Below are 16,272 nucleotides of genomic sequence, written 5' to 3'. Positions count from 1 at the left end.
TCTGTTCTTCTGTAAAACGAACTAAGATTTATTTTTAGAATTAATATTTTGTTTCTAAGTGGAATTGACAATTTAGTAGTCTGTTTTGTTTGTTCTATTTTGAAACTTAAACGCTTTAGCGGCTGCCTTTTGTGTAGTTTGCAATATTTGCCTTTATTTATCTGAAACTGAAGTCTCATGTTCCTTAAGTACATCTACCCTGTTGAACTTATTATGGGAAATAAATATTTTAATTAAAAGAAGCTGCTAATTATTTCACATTTTACTTGTGAGCAAAGGCACATTTAAATCTTACAAATATAGTTATTTGGCTTATATCGTGATATATATCGTTATCACCTGAAATGAAAAAAACATATCGTGATATGAAAAAATCTTATATCGCCCAGCTCTAGTTCCCACCCATGTAATTGAGCATTGCGTGGCACATCCGACATACTGTTTTACTTTTGTCCATGACGCGCTTACCTTCAGGGTCATACTTCACATGAAGACCAAAATAGTTCCAAAGGCCAGATCTGAATGAGGGTGGGGGAGGTTCAATTTGCCATGTTGCAACGAGCTTAGCTTCTCTCTTGCTAGCTTGCGCTGCGCTCAGTGGATCTGCGCTCGATAGTGCAGCCTAGGCGGAGTAGTCGAACGCAGATCCACTGAGCTCTCAACACAGACAGCATCGTCAGAAGAAAAGTTGATAAACTAAATTAAAATTTTTGTATTGTTCGATACACATGCGTACCAAACCGAAAGCACTGTATCGAACGGTTCAATATTGATACGAGTATCGTTGCACCCCTAATATATATATATATATATTAGGGGTGCAATATATATATATATATATATATATATATATATATATATATATATATGGTCCCATCCAACTACCGACCAATAACCTGCCTCAGTACTACATGGAAGCTCCTGTCAGGCATCATATCGGCTAAGATGAACAGGCACATGGGTCAATACATGAGCGGGGCACAGAAAGGGATTGGCAAGAATACCAGAGGCGCAAAACACCAGCTACTGGTAGACAGAACAGTCAGCCGAGACTGCAAGACCAGACTGACCAACCTGTGCACAGCCTGGATTGATTACAAGAAGGCCTATGACTCAATGCCCCACAGCTGGTTACTGGAATGCCTAGAATTGTACAAGATCAACAGGACCCTAAGAGCCTTCATCAGGAACTCAATGGGAATGTGGTGTACAACACTAGAGGCCAACTCCAAGCCCATAGCACAAGTCACCATCAAGTGCGGGATCTACCAAGGAGATGCTCTGTCCCCACTGCTGTTCTGCATAGGCCTGAACCCCCTCAGTGAGATCATTAACAAGACTGGCTACGGATACCGACTATGAAACGGAGCGGTTGTCAGCCACCTCCTGTACATGGATGACATCAAGCTGTATGCCAAGAGTGAACGAGACATCGATTCACTGATACACACTACCAGGCTATACAGCAATGACATTGGAATGTCGTTCGGACTGGAGAAGTGTAGTCGGATGGTAACAAAGAGAGGGAAGGTAGTCAGAACTGAGGGGACTGAACTACCAGAAGGCAACATTGCAGACATAGAGGACAGTTACAAGTACCTGGGGATCCCACAGGCAAATGGGAACCATGAAGAGGCCGCTAGGAAAGCTGCAACCACCAAGTACCTGCAGAGGGTCAGGCAAGTCCTGAGGAGTCAGCTGAACGGTAAGAACAAGGTCCGGGCCATCAACACCTACGCCCTGCCCATGATCAGGTACCCTGCTGGGGTAATAGGCTGGCCAAAGGAGGAGATAGAAGCCACTGACATAAAGACAAGAAAGCTCCTGACCATGCATGGAGGGTTTCACCCCAAGTCCAGCACCCTGAGGCTGTACGCTAAGCGGAAGGAAGGGGGCCGGGGACTGGTGAGTGTCAGCACCACAGTCCAGGATGAGACAAGAAACATCCACGAATACATCACGAAGATGGCCCCAACTGACAGCGTGCTCAGTGAATACCTCAGGCAGCAGAAACCCAAGAAAGAGGAGGAAGGCGAGGAACCATCATGGAAGGACAGGCCCCTGCACGGTATGTACCACCGGCAGATAGAGGAGGTGGCTGATATCCAGAAATCCTACCAGTGGCTGGACAAAGCTGGACTGAAAGACAGCACAGAGGCACTAATCATGGCAGCACAGGAACAAGCTCTGAGTACAAGATCCATAGAGGCTGGGGTCTATCACACCAGGCAAGACCCCAGGTGCAGGCTGTGTAAAGATGCCCCAGAGACAATCCAGCACATAACAGCAGGGTGCAAGATGCTAGCAGGCAAGGCATACATGGAACGCCATAACCAAGTGGCCGGCATACAGGAACATCTGTGCCGAGTATAACCTGGAAGTCCCGAGGTCAAAATGGGAGATGCCCCCAAGGGTGATGGAGAATGACCGAGCTAAGATCCTGTGGGACTTCCAGATACAGACGGACAAAATGGTGGTGGCTAACCAACCGGACATAGTGGTGGTAGACAAACAGAAGAAGACGGCTGTAGTGATCGATGTAGCGGTTCCGAATGACAGCAATATCAGGAAGAAGGAACACGAGAAGCTAAAGAAATACCAAGGGCTCAGAGAAGAGCTCGAGAGGATGTGGAGGGTGAAGGTAACGGTGGTCCCCGTGGTAATCGGAGCACTAGGTGCGGTGACTCCCAAGCTAGGCGAGTGGCTCCAACAGATCCCGGGAACAACATTGGAGATCTCTGTCCAGAAGAGCGCAGTCCTGGGAACAGCTAAGATACTGCGCAGGACCCTCAAGCTCCCAGGCCTCTGGTAGAGGACCCGAGCTTGAAGGATAAACCGCCCGAGGCGGCGAGATGGGTGTTTATATATATATATATATATATATATATATAAACACATACATATACATATATATATATATATATATATATACATATACATACATATATACACACATATATATGTATACATATATAGGATATATAAGATATATTTAAGATCACTTAGGCCTTAAACCTTTTCGCAGTGGGTGCCTTGCAATTATTTTAATGGGCTCTGGGGATCCTATGTTGTTATTAGGAGAGGAATGAAATGATCATCTTGGCTAAAGCAGCAGCTGACCACTAATACATCGTCTCATTATATCTTGTACTCTCATCTTGGATGGCAGCGCTGTGACAAGGAAAGGCCCATTACAAGAGGAAGCTAGCATGAGGTAAGTAGTGCTCTTCATAATGTTTGGGACAAAGACACAACCTTTGTAGTTTAGCCTCTGTAACACCACCATAATGGATTGTAAATCAAACAATCAATATGTTACTAAAGGGCAGACTTTCCGCTTTAATTCAAAGGGTTTTAGAAGTTTGTTTGTTTTGGGTTTTTTTTTTTGTATGAACTGTTGAAGAATTACAGACATTTGAATCTACAGTCCCCCTTTTTAAGAAGTTCAAAATGAATGGGACAATGGACCAACAAGCTGTTTCTTGGCCAGTTAATGTCAGATAGGTTTGATAACTTTTAAAGGTCTGCAGAAGGGCAGGTCTGAACACCCAACAGATGCTCAAGAAAACTTGACCTTTGACCTTCACCTTGAGGTCGAGGTCACTGAGATTCTAACTGGTCCAAGATGTTTAGCAGATGAACCCATGATATCAATTTCAAAATCCTAATCGCCTCGTTCTCGAGTTACCGCTTCCACAAACTTGAGTGTCCACCCCGTCTGCCCGCCCACCGGCAGGGTGACAACACCCCAGTCGGCATGTTTATGCTAAGGGATAAAAAAGGAAGTGTCAAGTACAAATACAACCTGACACGCTATTTAATAACAAAAACTCAATATCCTACATAATCAATCAAAAACCACAATCTTTGGCTCCTCAGTCGGTAACACTGAAATGGAACAGATAATTAACAGGTAACAACTGGCAGTATTTGTGATGAGGGGTGTGGCAGATCCAGTCTGAAACCAGTGGATCTGACACTATGATAAAATAGTACAAAACATTAAATATGACAGTATTAAATGATGTCTTTTCATATCGCCAGGAACTTTAATATTGCATAAAGATACACAGACACTATATGTACAGCTGCAGAGCATGCATTAAGCAGACATGTCTTGGTACAATATTTTTCAGCTGCTGTTGCCTTTGGGTCAATCGAACTTGCTCACTGCCAGGTAGATCCCATTTTTCCTCTCTTGCCTCCTTGCCAGTAGTGTTCGCATCTCTCTCCACACCTCCTCCATTTTGCTCTCCTGCAGTGTATTTTCTGCATGTTTCCATCCTGCTTGACTGTGTTGGCTTCTTCCTCTCACTTCCCACCTCTGAAGAAAACTCTCTGTTGAGTTTGGACACACTGAAGCGTTTCTGTTGTTCTTGTTTATTGGGAAAACAGCACAGTGAGACTTCTGAATCAAATTGTGAAGCCCATGAAGGCGTCGGGAGGGAGCAGGGGTGTCAGAGACCAGGTTCCAGTCCTGTACTGCTTATTAAAATATGGCAAGTGCCCAATAAGGGAGTGTCCCTAACATTTTAAAATCTGGGAAGCAGATATTTTATCAACCTTGTTTTATGGAGAGCCAACACATGTTGGCCCAGTTAGCATGCTGAATGCCAAAAGTTAAAATACCATTCGACACGCCGTGAAAGGAAGACTAAACGTAGACCAAACCCGACTCCAATCTGAGGAGGCCTGATTGTATATTTTACAGTATAGGAAAACAAATGAAAAGGTCCTGTTCATTCCTGTTTATTTCCTCATGTTTATTTGGACGAAAAAGCCCCCCACAAGTGTTAGAGACATTATCAGACAGAAAACAAAATGTTTATGTCTCACATATGCACCGTTTACATAAGCATTATTGTATTGTTGCTTAAACAACACAGAAAATCCCCAAACACTTGTGGACGTCATGGAGGAAGCTCGGGAAGAATGGAGGGCGGGTCAAGACAAAGGCAAAGAAAAGGCCAAGATTTTTTTATTATTATTGAAAAGTAGGAGTTTTTTGAATGCTATGCGCGCACTATACGTGGTGGTTTAGAAACAGATTACAATGCTTTGCTGAGGTAAATCAGAAATCTGTCTATCGCAGGAATCTGCAGCGTGCAGCGTTTACATCATTGCTCTGACGTTTCACCGGATTACTCATGTTGTGTGGGTTTGTGATCAGAACTCCAAACAAACAACCTGCAAAGGCAGCTGCTGAACACCGTCGCAGCAGGAGTTTTATCACAATAGTTTCTCAAACCTGGAATGCTAATTTGAGATAAAGACAAAACTCTGTAAACACATTACCTTGGAAACAAGCCCTTGGCAAAAGCCTTTTTTTTCTCCCCCCTCTGCTGCAATGCTGATGTTAATTTTCCACCGCTGCCTACAGGATTAGAAGTCATCAAAACGCGAGGAAGAGTTGTGAAACAGCACTCGCTGTTTTGAATCCAATTTCAACAATGTCTCATTTTTGAGAAGCTTTTGGCAGAGAGAAAATAATCAGCCTTTAGATTCCCGTTTTGACTTGTTACAGTGCAATCTAATGAAAACATTAAAGATCTTTATGCTGTTAAGGAAATACAGGAGAAACTGGCAGTGTGTCCAGTACTGTAGCAGGTATAAACCCTGTGTTTTACTTGAATAAAACCTTTCTATAAGCTCCCTCTGTTTCACTCTCTCCCTCCCCTGTTGATTCCCCATAACTCACTCACTACTTGTCCTCACTCCCTCCATCCATCTTTCCCTTTAACCTGTCCTCCCAAACCCTGTCACCTTTGCCACACTCATTTTCCTGTTTCTCTTCAATTTTCTCGCCCAAGTTTTACGGCCCTTTTCTCGCTCTTTCCCGTCCCTGCATCATCATCTCCCTCTCTCCTCCTCTGCCTCCATCCTTCTGTCTGTCTCTCGCTCGCTCTCCCTCTCTGACCCAGAGGGCCATGTTTCGCTGAAATCCAATCCTCTCTCTTTTTTAAACCTGCTGTTCCATTTCACTCCCATTTTGTCACACTGCAGTGCACACACAATACCCGCTCCTCCCTAATTTCAACTCTCCTCTCTGTCTCCTCACACACACACACACACACACACACACACACACACACACACACACACACAGATGTGATCACACTTTCATACACTCACATTAACAGACATTTGCGCAAAGGCATGAGAAAAATTGCAAAAGTGAGTGGTGGAGGGGGGGGGGAAAGTCTTAATTAAGCCATCAATCAAGCTTGATGCTTATGATTGGATTCATACACAAGCGCCCATACACACCTTCCAAATCGCACGCCCACACTTGCAGCTCAGCGGCCATCCATCACAGCTTCACTGACTCCGTTCAACCTCAACTCAGAACCAATCACACAGAGGTTAGGGACTAACTTGTGCATGTGTGTGTATTTGCGTTAGAGAAAGAGAACTGACACTGAAGTGCTTCATGTCTGTAAAGCCCCTTTCAGCAGAGCTGTGGGAGAGGCAGAACACAGTGAACTGAGATCTGTACAGTTCACTGTCAAACAGTTCTGACTACTAATAGTATGTGACGGAGGGTCAGCGCCATTCTGAAACACCACGCACAAACACACACATCTCTTTTAGTACTTTAGCAATGTTATTCTATTAAAGGCAGGAAAGATGGTTTTTATTTTACCTTTATTTTGAATAAATAGGTCCAAAAGTACAGCAGGAAATACAATGCCTATGCAAAAAACATTTTTTAATATGTAATAAACACAATTTTCTTGTGAGACTGGAAGCAGCAAGACTTACTGACAGTTTTAGTGTAGTAGTGTTCTTGGGATCCAAATAATAATGCATGTATAGTTTATTAACAGTATCACACCGTTTCTTTAAGCTGTTTGTCTTTTAGCTTTTTATTCAGTTTTAGTGTCGTAGCACAACCCGAGAAAGGATCAGTTATTCTTTCGTCCTGTTTTCCTACACTCTGGTCCTTTCCCTTGTACTCTGTTATACAAATGATATGATATAAAGCAAATGTGTTTTAAAAGGTTTGGTCTATGAGCTAATGCGCTTCACTGAAAAATTACCCTGACATATCAGAGTGCTAACAATCTATCAGGTTTATTTGTTGCCCTGGTCAGATACTGAGCACAGAAAATCCCTTTTCTCTCTGTGAGTCTCGCCACAACCAGATCCCGTCCTCTTACTGCTGTTTGAGAAAAAGAGCAGCTCCACACTGTATCCACTGGTTGGGGTTCGCTCCACAGGGCAGAGAGATGTGCGTGACCACCTTCACCCTCTCAGAGCTGGTATAGAGAGGCAGACAGATACTCTCCTCTGCTGCAGTGCAGGCAGCAACAGAGTTCTAGGATGAAGTAGAAATTTAGTGTATGAGCGTAAGTATGCACAAATACTGTATAGTCACAGAGTTTCATGCTAAATGATTAAAAATTGACATATCTCACAAACGTGATAACAAATAAATGACAGCTTTCTACCACTGCAATGTAACCGATTAGATAAAACATATAAAACTTCAGTCACTGGTCAGTGAAGACCTGGTAAACTCTGGTCGCTAGGGAAAATGTGAATTCCTAGACCAGTTTGGCGAGTGGTTGCTGGAACTTGCTGGCTGCCTCTAGGTTAAATCAGTCGCAAAGAGAGATCAAAGCAATCACATTTCAGTGTAGCCTCTTTGCAACCAATCTCACAGCAACTACTCGCCAACCAGTCGAAAGGTCTCAAGACCAGCCTGTAGAGCCCAGTCAACCTCTTAAGTCTGACATCATTAGCCATTTCTTAGCCCAGCAAAGATGGAGGATGAGGATTAACTTTTTTCCCCCCCCGATAGGCAGAGACAAATGCAATCACATGGTAAGAAGAAGACGCCAAAAACAGACCCAACTTCAGCAAGAGAAGACCTGAGATGATCCATCCACAACACGAGGTTAGACATTAATGCTGCTGCATGGTTTGGATGACTCGCTATGAAAAATTCCTAAACCTAAGCTTGACGTCCACACTGAAATTTTAGTCAGAGCGATTCTTTTCTGGAGCACTCATATATTTGGTGTCTGGCAAACCAAGAGTCTGTGGGCTGTAGTTACGTGGAAGTGAAAACTGACCATAAAGACATGATGCACATGAATAGAGCTAATAAAAAGCCAGAGAGGCCAACAATGACCACTAATTATTTTTAGGGACTGACAGAAGATTTTTAAGACCAATACTGATATTCGGTCTTTTACAAATATGACAAACAGTCAAATGTTTTTTCCTTTTAGACACATAAAGCTTACACAAATTTCCCTGTTAATATTTTTCACATGTAGTTATTTATGAATTGTTACTAAAATAATTAACAATCCAAGTTAAAAGTAAACATGTCTCAATGCCAACACTGAAGTTGTATAGCGCCCTCTGTTGGACAAACTGTGCAACATCAACACTGAAAAATGTTATAATGCAGTTGAAAGACGATCCTCTCGTCTCTTCATTACTTTTTAAATTAGTATTTATCAGCTGTTACATGTTAGCAAATATCAGCCATATCAGTCATATATTTGGCTGGGTTCTACCTGTGTGACTGAAGCATAAACAGCAAAAAACTCACATTTGCACAAATCCCCAGAGCGTCCTTCAGACTTTGTGTAATTTTGATACAAATTCATATTTCCACCATAACGCAACATCCCAGGTCAAAGAACAAGCACTTCATTAACCGAGTAGTCAACTGACATGAGAGCACCTGGCAACTGTTAAAAAAATGATCTAGTCATTTGTGTCACTTTTCAAATAAAATTGCAAACAATTGCTGCCAAAACCCTAAAATGTAAACAAAAAGAACTCTGTTTTATACAATTTATTATCTTAAACAGTACATGTTTGGGTTTTGAAGACGACATTGCTGCGGGCTTTGGAAATCTTGAACAAAACATTTAAGATGATTACTGTCAGGTGCTGCACAGTGTGGTTCTCTCTTTTAAGAACACATGCATACCTGTGGAACCCAGGCCATGTAGCACGTTGGGACAGCTGACACGCTGGGAGAATCATGCTGGTTCTCACAAAGATGGACACCATCAAAACTGCAACCCTCCAACTGGAGACCTCCAATCTACAAAGAAAATGCAAATGATAAGGTGAACAAGAGAAACAGACATGTGAAAATGGAACAACGGGAAAACAGCGACTCTGTGACTTAAACGCTGAATGCTGGTGGGAGCCCTTCCCAGATTAACTAGCATGCTACATACTACATGAAAGAGACATCAAGTGAAGTCAGTCCAGTGACTCAGGGATTTTCCACAGTAGGACAGACAATAAAGGGAACTCTGGCGTCAAATCAGACACACACATACAAGTACTAAATCACCATAATCTGGGAAAGAAAAACCCAGAGAGTGAGAGCAAGACACAAATCCAGAAAATGTTTTTACATATTGTGTGTGTGTGTGCGTGCGTGTGTGTGTAAGAGAGCTCATTGCTTCACAACAATTATATCCTTTCACTTTCTCTGTCAGACGTCTGAGTGTTTTCCCCTTCCCTCCCTGCAGCTGCAGCCTCTTTGTCAGCACCAACACCCTTTCCTTCTCTCTTTGTGTATTTTAACTAAGCGCATGTCAAACTGTGCCAATTTTTATTGGCATGAGAGTAATAGAAGTATTGCCTCAAAGTATTATATTAAAGACAGTTATATCACCCTTAAATCAGAGCATAAAATGAATAACTGATGACTGAGAGGAGTGCTGCACAGTTTTGTTTGGTCAGAAAGGACAAGAATTACACAATGTATCCAAAACGCACCAGAGACCTGAGCTGGCTGCTGTCAAAAGCAGCAGCCTTGTCCCTAATAAAGGCTTTACTCACACCAGGGGGATCTTTGCTGTGCCCGAGCACATTTCCAAAAGTGCAGTTTGGGTTAGCTGAGTGATCCCCATGTACCAAGATCAGGCATAATTCTGGGTAACGTACCCTTCTTAAAGAGTTGAGTTCTGGCACAATGGCTAATTCTTTGCTTTTCTTTTACCCCCAGTTTCTCCTTTTTCTTCAGTCTTGTAACTCCTGCCTCCTTATCTGCATCTGTATCTATTCTTGCTGTCTTCTCCTCCAATAATTATCACTCAGCCAGTCTACCTTGTTTATAGCACTTGTATTCTTCTGTAGATGGAGGTGAGGATCTGATGTTTACATGCATGAGCAGTAGATGACTGGCTTTACCTTTACTTGTAGTTTTGCTTGTGCAATTGGACTCCTCCATGACGAAACAAACACCAAACTATCCATAGAACAGGACATGAACCTTAAAAAAAGCAAAATGAATATACGTATTTTTAACATTGATACATACACTTATTCAGTCCCCTATGAAGGTGTCCAGTGTGTGTGTGTGTGTGTGTGTGTGTGTGTGTGTGTGTGTGTGTGTGTGTGTGTGTGTATGTGTTACCTGGCAGTTTCCTGTCTCAAAGCATTAAGAAAGGTATCAGGGTGAAATAGCTCAGATAGATCTAGGATGTCTGACAGGAGTGCCTGTCTATTTGCACGTTCCACCCAACTCTGTATGCAAAGAAAGACAGACAAACAGAAACAGAGAGACGTGTAGACGCAAAGATTAATGAGCCAAATACTTTGCAAATCACAAATAAAGACTCAAAGCTAACACATAATGCAGGCATAAAATCTGTTACACAAAGGCGTCACACAGTTTTGTGTCACATGGAAATATGACACAGATTTGGATTCGTAAAAACGTGTTTACGTTCCATGCTTGTGTTGAGCTTCTCATAAAATAAAACATACAGTTAGATCCATGTGCTTTTGGGGTTTTTTTGTGTGTGTACCAGAGCTTATTCTAGTTTCAGTTAAATAATGACTATGGGCTTAAAGTGTAGCACAGTTTTAATTGGAGGGGTTGAACAAAAAAAACAAACACAAACAAAAAGTGCATTTACCACAGTAGGTGTCTTTATAAACAGAGGCTCAGATGTAATTGGATACATAATTATAAAGCTGTTTTATGGTGTGGGCTACATTTTTTCATAAATTGGGTAGGTCAGAGGTCCGGATATAAGCTGAAGAGTGGAAGCTGTTTGGGTTAATCCAAAATATGCTGTCAAAGGAGCACTCAATGCAGGAGGAACAGGCCGTCTTCAGGCTACACACACTAAAGAAATCCAACAGAGAGGTAGCAGGGACTTTAGGAGTGGTCCGATCAAGAATTGAGTGCATTTGGGACACACCGGTGAGCACTGCAACATAAAAAGGTTTAGACATCCACTGAAGATAACAGTGCTAGATGACCACAGGGTCCTTTCCTATAAAAAAACCCCTTTAGAACAGTCAGCCGAGTGGAAGGACAGTCTGCAGGAGGGGACATATCATTATCCAGGACTACCATAAAGAGAAGTATATTCATTACAAGATGCAATCCAGTCATCAGCCTCAAAAACAGAAAGTTTTCCATAAACATCCAAGACAAAAGCCAGCGAGGTCTGGAACACAGAGCACTCTGATGAAAGAAAAAGGCACAGAGATGGGTTTAGCTACACCACATCACGGTAACACAGCCTAGGACTTTGTTCATTTAAAAACTGCATTTTATATTTGTTTGGGTCATCTTTCTCTAATATTAAAGCTTGTTGTGATGATCTGAAACAGGTGAATGTGACAAATATGAAAAAAATAAACAAAACAGAAAACGAAGAAATCAGGAAGGAGGCAAATAGTTGTTTTCATGGCACTGCACAGATGGATCCAAAACATACTGTAAAAGCAATCCATCAGGTTTTGAAAAGTAAATTAGTGGAATATTCTGCAGAGTTAATCACCTGGTCTGAGTCGATCAACAACAACTGAATGGAGCAGCAGTAATGGCCAAACACACACACACACAGCAGGAAAACCATTATTTGGGGAGGGCCACAAGTGCCACACTTCAGGGGGTCATTTCAAGAAAAGGATTTTTACAAAGCATTTATTAATATGTTGATTTGTCCAATTACATATTGAACCTCTAAAAACACCGAACTGTTCAGAAAAACATTTCAGCTAATATTTTTATTCAAACCTTTAAATAAAAGGTGAAAGGTTGAGATTCAAACTCATATTCATCATGTAACTGTAACTTGACCACATTTTGGTGAACAGCTAAAATAATAAGTAATGTCACGGTCCAAAAACACATGGATCCAGCATGTATCTTTCAGTGGAATGGTTCCTAAATTGGACAGAGTAATTTTTGTCTCAGTTATTGTGTATTTGTAAATTGAAGCCCAAAGGGTTACAAAGGGAGAGAATAAAATGTTCAGCCTAATGTGGCTAATAGACCATTTAATGCCTCACCTTTTTATCACCGCATCAACAAGCTGATAAAACTGGAACACCAATTATGCACTAATGGGAACATAATACACATACAGACGCACGCCCACAAACCTTACAAAGCCCAACGCCATTTTATGAGCGCGTGGACAGGGCTAGTGGTGTACATTTACTGAAGCACTATTCTGAGGTACAGTTTTAATGTACTTGATTAAGGTATTTCTATGTAATGCCATTTCTATTTCTATCCTTCTCTTTTAAGTAATGAGTCTAAATACGTGTTTCAGCACTTTGTAAGAGAGTAATTAAATACAAAACAACGTGCAGTGCTGCTTTTCCCAAAATATACCTGTACAAGGTCTGCGCATGAGACCAAAAACCATGCAGAATATTTTCTACAGCAATTTCTTAACTGTATTTATAATCAAGTATTAAGATTTGCCACCCCAACTTTCCAATAATCCTGGAAACACTCCCAGATTCTTGGGTTTTGTGCAAAAACAGTAAAATAAAATAAATGCTTAACCCAGACAAACAGTGATGTTAAACATAATTCTTTGTGTAATTCTGCGCAGATGGACTTGGAGCTCTGTTAGCCCCGTCCAATATGTTGAGGCAGTCTGCTATATTCAGCAACATCTGCTTTGATTAGATGTCGGCCATCTATTGTGTCACAACAAAAAGGGATAAAAAAAATATTAAATTGTGTGGCAAGCAAAAATACTTTACTTTATTACTGGTAAATGCTGCAGAACACAACTGACTTCACTGTGCTTTTAAACTTTATAAATACAAAAGATTATTTAAGCCCGATTGGCTGCAGCTCTAAGATTTAATGTCAACTGAAGAAAAATGCTGACAAATGGAGGCGGAATGAGCAAACATTTTATCTCTCCAATAGAGATCCAATCTCTTTTATTAATAGATTCACTTTTACCACAGAATCAGTCTGCACTGGCTTTAGAGATATACTGAGATGAGCTTTATGTCAAGAAGAAATGTGCATAAATCCTAGCTTCACATCCACACAAGTACACACTTGCAACCGGGCGCATGTGGGCACACATAATCAAAGCGAGGCATGCACCAAGAAAGATTTTGGGGCATTAATAATAAAGCGAACCGAGTTGTGCTGATGTTACTCATGCTATTTGTGCGTATATACTGTATGTGTGCAAGCATTTGAGTGCTGTCAAGGTCGTCCTGTTCGTCTGGGTGCACTGCTGTGCTGTTGGCTTTTTATTCTTCAGCAGCTCCACACAGCTGCAGCTCTGGAAGAGTCCGCCTTTATTGCGCTGATTAGCTAATAGAATACAGACATGCTGCAAACAGAGATATCACTCAGTGCTGATGGGCAGAAACAGACAGTTAAGGACAGCGCAGCCTCTAGACAGACACATACTAAGACAGATGGAGTGCAGGTAGACAGGGAGGCTAGCAGACAGGGCAAAAAAAGAGAAAAAACAAAAATCGAGTATCAGGCAGACATACACACAAACAGATGGGTAGACAGGCAGGCCAGCAGACAGACAGAGGCAGGGAGGCTCGCCCACTCAGATAATGAAATGCATCCACACAGAAATAATTTCTGAACGTGAGGGTGTATGTGTGCATTCTAGTCTGCCAGAACATACTGAAGTAGGCGTACAGTCAGACACAGTTGAGCGGAGATAGAGAGGAATTTCCACCAGAACCCTTATTTCCTGGCACCAACCTAAGGCTGACACTTCCCAGAACCTCCTGCTTTTATAGAATAATCCCCTTTTATTTATGTACCCCTATTGAAAACAACAAGAAATTTTCTGGCAGCGTTTTAATAAACACATTGCCTAGACCACCCTGTATGTCATAACGTAAAGTACCGCAAATTCAGCTTAAAGGCCTCTTGTTGTTTTGAGATCCGTTTATAAAAAGTGGAATTCCACTTCATATTTTATGATCTCTGAAATGCGAGGTTCTCCTTAAATCCTTTGGAATTAAAATTTTTAAAAAAGAAATCTGTTAATATTCATCACTGCTGAATGACAAAGCTCTGGGTAGGATAAATGCATGATGAATTTAAATGGATCCCTCAAAGGCTGATTAGAAAACTCTTATACTTCTTAAGTCTCCTTCCTTTGAGAGCAGCACTACAGAGGATTCTCAAGGCCATCTCAATTTTTAACTTAGGTCATCAGAAAATACCATGTTTTGTTGAGGACAAAGGTGCTCTTATAGTAGTGGGCTCTTGTGAATTTCAGCCCTTGAAGAAATAATTAAAACTAAATGATAACAACTGTTACACACTACGGTGCAAAGACTTTTTCTTTTGCTTCTACGGAGCCACAATTTCTTTTAATTTTTCAAAGTGGTCTCAAGCAATAGTTCTTCACTTTTTTTTGAAGGTCTTTCAGTGTTTTTCTTTGGACATTGGCTGCTTTTACGCTCAGTTTCACTCCAGTCCTTGTGCCTGACCATTTTCAGTGAAATGTTTGGGTTTCTTTTTGGTTGTCAAGCCACTTAAACACTGACCTATTATTCATTCATGTGCAGAAAATTACACCTAACTTTAAGAGATAAACCTGTGCAAAGAACCAACACATTATTTACAAAAGTGGAAAAGACAACACATATATTTGCACGAACAAGGTGATTCCAAAAGAACAATTAGCCAAAAACGTGCCATATCTCGGAACGGTGTATAGAGTTTCGTTAAAAAGCCTGAGCAAACTGGGTAAGTAGAGTACAGGACTGTCACAGTCCTCTATTTCATCTGACCCTTCAGTTGATCCATCTACTGAAGCCTCATCAGAATTGCTCTCTGTGGAAGGGTAGCTATCAAGGAGCCATTCTTGAGGAAGGGAAACAGGGAGAAAATGCTGAGGTTTGCTAAATTACTGGACTGAAAATCGGTGCCAATAGGTCTTTTGGAGTAATGGATCCAAATTTGAAATTTGGACAACAGCGAGTGTCTATAGCCATTTATAATACATGATTGAGGCTCTGACATGTGGCTGTATTTCAGCCAGTGGGGTTCGGGATCTTGCCAAAATTTAATGTAATTATCAACACTGCAAAGTACTATCAGATAATGAACCACCATGCAATACTATCTGGAAAGCGTCTGATTGGCAACAGTTTCATTTTCGAGCATGATAATGATCCCAAACACACTGCCAGTGTAGTAAAAACATACCTGGAGAGTAGAAACACACAGTAGAACACTATCAGTCATGGACTGGCATTCCCAGAACACAGACTTCAACATTATTGAAGCAGTGTGGAATCATCTTTATCCTCCTAGGACCTGGCGTCCACATATGTGGACATCACATTTTGGGTTATTTAGACCAAAATACTCAATTTTGCGCTACAAGGGCCTGATATCCACTTACGAGGACATTATATTGCCACTGTTCTATTGAAATTTGAAACAAATATCCTCATATGTGGCTCTCATTTTTCTTAGAAACAAAAATCAGGTTAAAAAAAAAAATCAGGTAATTCTTTGTTTTTACATTCATCGGGTCCCAATATGCCCAAATATCATAGAGAAATTTAAAATGCATGCCGTGGAAGAGTTCGGGTCTTAGGAGGTTATAGAGAAGAGAACAAAAGGAAGCCAACATCCAAAGAAGAGCTTTGAATGTCCTTCAAGAAGCCTGGAGACCTATTCCAGAAGACTACTTAAAGAAATTACAAGAAAGCCTGCCTAAAGGTGTTCAGGCTGTGTTACAGAATAAAGGTGGCCAAAACAAATACTGAGCTTTGTGCAAACTCTTTTTTTTTTTTGCCTTATGTACTGATTTTCCATATATTTCGGCACCCATTTCCCATTGTGGCATTAAGCCTCAAAACTTTTGAACTTTTCCATCCATCCATTCTCTTCCTTTTATCCTTTTCAGGGTTGTGGGGGTGCTGGAGGCTATCCCAGCTGTCTTAGGGCGAGAGGCAGGGTACACCCAGTACAGGTCGTCAGTCTGTCACAGGGCTAACATGTAGACACACACAACTATTCGC

General features: G+C 41.4%; 1 protein-coding gene across 2 annotated transcripts in view; it reads right to left on the bottom strand.

Annotated features, from left to right (window-relative positions):
- Positions 1-6,646: 6,646 nt before the first annotated feature.
- The window catches only part of dync2h1 (dynein cytoplasmic 2 heavy chain 1), a 119,293-nt gene continuing 109,667 nt past the window's right edge, over positions 6,647-16,272 (bottom strand). For both annotated transcript variants that reach the window (XM_063492427.2, XM_063492428.2), the window contains 4 exons: positions 10,400-10,509; positions 10,174-10,255; positions 8,954-9,070; positions 6,647-7,318 (listed from right to left, as the gene is read on the bottom strand). In XM_063492427.2, the coding sequence (XP_063348497.1) occupies positions 7,157-7,318; positions 8,954-9,070; positions 10,174-10,255; positions 10,400-10,509 (471 nt within the window). In that variant the 3' untranslated portion in view covers positions 6,647-7,156. The remainder of the gene's footprint in view (positions 7,319-8,953; positions 9,071-10,173; positions 10,256-10,399; positions 10,510-16,272) is intronic.

The sequence above is a fragment of the Pelmatolapia mariae genome, linkage group LG14 (genome assembly GCF_036321145.2).
Source record: "Pelmatolapia mariae isolate MD_Pm_ZW linkage group LG14, Pm_UMD_F_2, whole genome shotgun sequence".
In the NCBI taxonomy this organism is placed as follows: domain Eukaryota; kingdom Metazoa; phylum Chordata; class Actinopteri; order Cichliformes; family Cichlidae; genus Pelmatolapia; species Pelmatolapia mariae.
This window is presented reverse-complemented; position numbering and strand designations above follow the sequence as displayed.